The sequence below is a fragment of the Cornus florida genome, unplaced genomic scaffold (assembly GCF_030987335.1).
Source record: "Cornus florida cultivar Cherokee Brave unplaced genomic scaffold, ASM3098733v1 CherokeeBrave_3.0.0_Hap2_Chr10, whole genome shotgun sequence".
NCBI lineage: Eukaryota > Viridiplantae > Streptophyta > Magnoliopsida > Cornales > Cornaceae > Cornus > Cornus florida.
In genome coordinates this window covers 69,212,625-69,217,766 of record NW_026775580.1, presented here as the reverse complement: position 1 = coordinate 69,217,766, position 5,142 = coordinate 69,212,625, and the positions used below count along the sequence as shown (strand labels likewise).

The following is a 5,142-nucleotide window of genomic DNA, read 5'->3' as shown; positions in this document are numbered from 1 at the left end:
CCGAGTCTTCTCATGAACAGATTGACCTTTATATCTCTTCATGGGGCCACTTCTTGGTCGTAAGAGATATACCTTGTAATACCGTTGCTCCCAATTTGCCTAAGAGCTGAACTGGGGTTGAGTTTTATAACCCAGCGCAGTTAGCTCGGCAATTTGGATTGACGCAGATGATCCCATTACCTCCCTATTTTTCTTACAACAAGAACTATTATCGGCGAGTGAAGCTCTCCAACAGTGAACAGGTTCAAGATGTGTCTAATCGATTCACTCAACTTGTTTAAGGATTGGTGGACATCCTACATCACTTTTACCAGGACCGTGGATTCCAGTCAGCTCGTGTGCACTCTCCTTGGCTCCTATAAGTTCATTTCCCTTAACTTTCAGGGTTTGGATTCCATTGAACCCATAACCCTCTCTATTGCTCCTGAACTAGAGAAAATAACAAATACAACACCAACTCGTCCTCCTCCCACAGCTCCTGCAGGTAGGACCAGATCTCGCTCTTGACAAAGTAAGTTTTATATATCCTTATCTTTTCCATAGAACTTCTATCTTGTTTATATGCTTATTAATCATAAATTCAGGTACTCATTCCAATGCCCCAGAGAAATCCACCAAATCTGAAGAAACTCAAGTCGATTTTTATGTCCCTCTTCAAAGTATACCTCCATCCTCGGTTACTAAGGTAACACCCATAACTAAATTATATATTTATTCTTTTGATGCATACCCCTTTTCTTGCTAACACTTTTGTTCAGAAAACAACAAGAAAGAAAACGATGGCGAAAAAAACCCAAAAAGTCACGAGCCAAAAGACATTTTGAACTGATTGATGATGATGATGAGGAGGATGACGAAGAGGTTATATCCAAGAAAAGGAAACCTACTCCTGCCTCTCCCAGTGTAATCTCTTTTTTGCCTGACCTCGTATATTACCTTTTCTCCTTATAATATAACTAAGTCGGCATTGTTTTAAAGAAACTTCACTCTCTTCAGAACAAAAATCAATTCAAGAAATTTCTACAGACTATGCTGGAGAAGAAAAGAAAATCGAGTTATCAGTTGGTGAAAAACAAAGGTCCCCTGTGCCTTCTCTACCCTTGGCTGCAACATCAATTCATGAACAGGTCAGAGATTCTGATGAAGTAAGTAATGATATATGTGTTTATACATTTCTTTTATAATCTGTTCTTATAAACTTATTATAGCTATGGCATATCTCAAGTACAACAAGGCTTGGCTATTCCAACCAATCTTGTCAGTACCAACCCAAGCTCTCCCTTTGCAACCCTTGACTTGTTATTTGATTCTGTCTTTGACCCACCTGATCTTGAACTTCTTAAAATTTCACTTGAACAAACCTCTGACACACCCCCAGAAGTTATAAAAGCCATCCAAATCCTATCCCAAATGGTGCAACAAGACTTGTCTCTAGCCCCTTCATTAAAAAATGAGTTAACTGAAACCTTGTCCTTCTTGAGTAGTTACCCAAGATTCTCTTTAGGTGACCAAGCTCTCTTCAAGAACTTCCAACTTCAAGTCCCTTCCATGATGACTGCTTATGCCGAGTCTACTCAAACCCTCCACCATTGTGCTGCTCAAACCCAAGAAAAGGAAAAGCTAGCCAAAACTTTGAAAATGGGCAAAGAACTCCACTCATCTTTGAAGAAAGAAGCTGCTGAGTTAGAGATCAGAGAGAAGAAACTTCTAGCCGAGCTTGCTCAGTTACAGTTAAATAAGACCCAGCTTAATGAAGAAGTGATGGAATTAAAAATCCAAGCTGAAACTGCTGCTCCCAAATTCAAGGCGTTGTAGACCCAATTGCCTCAATTGGAGTGGTCTAAAAAGCAAGCAGAGACCAAGCTCCAACAAACCATTACCTCCTGGGCCGGTTTCAAGGCCAAATTTGAAGTTTTTTACACAAACTTTACCCAACCTTGATCATTTTTCTTACAACAAGAACTATCTGTTTACAAAGGACTGTAATATGGTTTTAAACAATCTTACTTTTCGTGGGCTTGATTTAATGTTTTGGACAATATTTGGTATAATGACCTCCGGAATTTCATTTTACTATATCTTTATTTTGATTTATTTGCTTCAAAATAACTTACATAAAACGAAATAACATAAAACAAAACAATATAATCCAATCTATTTTTTACTTAGTGGAGGTCTTCTTTTACTCCATAAGTTCAAAAATAGTTGGATTATATTTCTTCAAGTACCTTCCATTTATTGGTCTCTCATGGATTTCACTATCTAGATCTTTTAACCTGTAAGCGCCTCCATGTAATACTTGATGAACCAAATATGGATCCTTCCAAGTAGGTGACCACTTGCCATAAACTCTATCCACCTTCCCAGGTGGAAGGATTGTTTGCCACACCATATCGCCTTCTGCAAATGACTTGAACTTCACCCTTTTATTGTAAGCCCTCATTACTTTTGCTTTATGAACCATAAGGTGGTCCAAAGCAAGTTTCTGGACTTCATCTAAATCTTCTAACTCAATAAGCATAGCTTCATTATAATCAGTAGGTATGAGATTATGTTGTAAAGCTACCCTTGCCGATTTAACATTTAACTCCATTGGCAACACCGCATCATGACCAAATGTTAACCGATATGGAGTTGTTCCCGTACTTGTCCTTTTTGAGTTTCTATAGGCCCATAAGGCTTCTGAAAGAGTTTCATGCCAACGCCTTGGTTTGTCTTTTATCATTTTCTCAATAATTTCAATAACAACTTTATTTGAAGCCTCGGCTTAACCATTCCCTTGAGCATAATAGGGTGTTGAAGTTACCATTTTCACCTGCATATCACAGCTAAGTTATAATACTTCATTTGTTCGAAAAACAGATCCATTGTCAGCAACAATTGTTTCCGGTAATCCAAATCGGTGAAAGATATGTCGCTCCAAAAATTGTATAACGGTATTATGAGTTACCGATACATATTCCTCGGCTTCTACCTATTTAGTAAAGTAATCGGTAGCTAGAATAATCCAATGATGACCCTTTGATGAAGGAGGATTAATCTTGCCGATTAGATCCATAGCCCATCCTCTGAAAGGCCATGGTTTAACTAGTAATTGCATTTCTATTGTTGGGACCCACTGTATTGGACCATGTTTTTGATAGTCTATACAACCTTTTGCATAAGTCATACAATATTTTCTTATTCCTGGCCAATAATATCCATATCGGCGTATCAACCACCTCATTTTTATGCCAGCTTGGTGAGCTCCACATATCCCTTCATGTACCTCAGCCATAATCTTCAAACCTTCAAACTTGCTAATGCACTGAAATAATAAACCATCATCAACCGATCTTCTATAAAGATCTCCATCCATAAGCACATAATCGACTGCACTTCTTTTAATTCTTCGATCGGCTTCAGGAGTTGGATGTTGCAAAAACAAGATGTAAGGAATTCGCCAATCATCATCATCCAATTCGGCAACATCAGTGGCAAAGACTTCTTCCATAATTTGATTTCTTGTTTCAACTGATGGAAGAGATCGGCGTGTAATCTTCATTATTCTTTCCTTCATTCCACTCGGCACCCTTACTCCTGAAGCTGTCTGTGCTAAATCATTAGCTAGTTTATTCATGGCCCTTGGTCTATATTCCAAAGTCACATTGTGAAATTGGTTAACCAATTGGGTTGCCAACGAATGGAATGGTCTTAATTGCCAATTCAAACATCTAAAGTCTTTTGAGATTTGATTAATCACTAAACTCGAATCTCCCACAATGTGGACATCTTTGACTGCCATTTCCAACAGAATTTCCAAGCCGATAATTAATGCTTCATATTCGGCTTGATTATTTGAACACTTGAAATCCAAAAAGAAAGAAAACGAGATTTGATTCCTTGTTGGGGATATTATCATTATACCAGCACCCGAGCCTTCACTGGTACTTGACCCATCGAACATTAAAGTCCATGGAGTCATGAATATGGATGCCGAGTCAAGCTCATCAAATACTTGTGACTCAATTTCGCGCGAGGGATGATCAGCAAGAAAATTTGCCAATGCTCTTCCCTTAATTGCCTTTTGTGGAACATATGCAAAATTGAATTCCATTAGCGCCAAAGCCCACTTGCCAATCCGGCCTGTGATTAATGGCCTTGATAGCATATACTTTATAAGATCGGTTTGGCAAATAATATAAACCAAAACAGGCAACATATACACTCTTAATTTCATTACTGCAAAATATAAGGGCAAACATAATTTCTCATTTGGTGTATATCTACAGTCGACTGGAGTTAAAACTCGACTGAGGTAATATATTGCTTGCTCGCTTCCTGCTTCATTCTCTTGTGCTAACATAGCTCTAATGGATTCTTCAGCAGCCGATAAGTATAATTTCATCGGCCATTTCTTCCTTAGTGGCATCATGATAGGAGGACTCGACAAGTATTGCTTGATTTGGTCAAATGCCCTTTGATGAATATCATCTCATCTAAATTCTTCCATCGGCTTCAACTTAAGTAGCGGGGAAAACACATGTAACTTCCTAGCCGTATTAGCAATAAATCTCCTAAGATAATTCACTTGTCTAAGTAACCTCTGCAACTGTTTCTTGCTTCTCGATGCACTAGCATCAATAATTGCCTTAGCTTTATTCCTATCGATCTCTATACCCCTTTGATGAACCAAGAAACCCAAAAAGTTTCCTGCCGATACTCCAAAGGCACACTTTATTGGATTCATTTTTAGCTTATGAGCCCTCATCCTCTTAAAAGATGCTTTGAGGTGGATTAAATGCTCTTTCCTTGTTGCTGATTTTACCACCACATCATCAATGTACACCTCCATAAACTTGCCAAGCATATCATAAAAAATAGAATTCATGGCTCGCTGATATGTGGCCCCAGCATTCTTCAACCCAAAAGGCATTACCACCCATTCAAAAGTTCCAATCTATCCAGGACACCTAAAAGCTGTCTTTGGAATGTCTTCCTCGGCTATATAAATCTGATTATAGCCTGAGTGTCAATCCATAAAAGACATAATTTGGTGCTTTGTAGCCGCATCAATCAGCTGATCGGCTATCTGCATTGGATATTCATCTTTTGGCGTTGCCAAATTTATGTTTCAGAAATCAACACATATACGTAATTTTT

The 5,142-nt window shown here is 38.4% G+C and overlaps 2 protein-coding genes across 2 annotated transcripts; both read right to left on the bottom strand.

Annotated features, from left to right (window-relative positions):
• Positions 1-2,182: 2,182 nt before the first annotated feature.
• On the bottom strand, positions 2,183-2,725 carry LOC132277802 (uncharacterized). Its single transcript, XM_059779647.1, has one exon. It carries the CDS (start codon positions 2,723-2,725, stop codon positions 2,183-2,185), a length of 543 nt encoding a protein of 180 aa, XP_059635630.1.
• Positions 2,726-2,974: 249 nt separating this feature from the next.
• Positions 2,975-4,387, bottom strand: LOC132277801 (uncharacterized). The gene has a single exon (XM_059779646.1). The coding sequence runs from the start codon at positions 4,385-4,387 to the stop codon at positions 2,975-2,977; it is 1,413 nt and encodes a 470-aa protein (XP_059635629.1).
• Positions 4,388-5,142: the final 755 nt, after the last annotated feature.

Bases quoted from the DNA above. Each gene is read 5' to 3' on its own strand.
- LOC132277802 (XM_059779647.1), bottom strand. From the start codon at position 2,725: ATGATAAAAGACAAACCAAGGCGTTGGCATGAAACTCTTTCAGAAGCC.
- LOC132277801 (XM_059779646.1), bottom strand. From the start codon at position 4,387: ATGAAATTATACTTATCGGCTGCTGAAGAATCCATTAGAGCTATGTTA.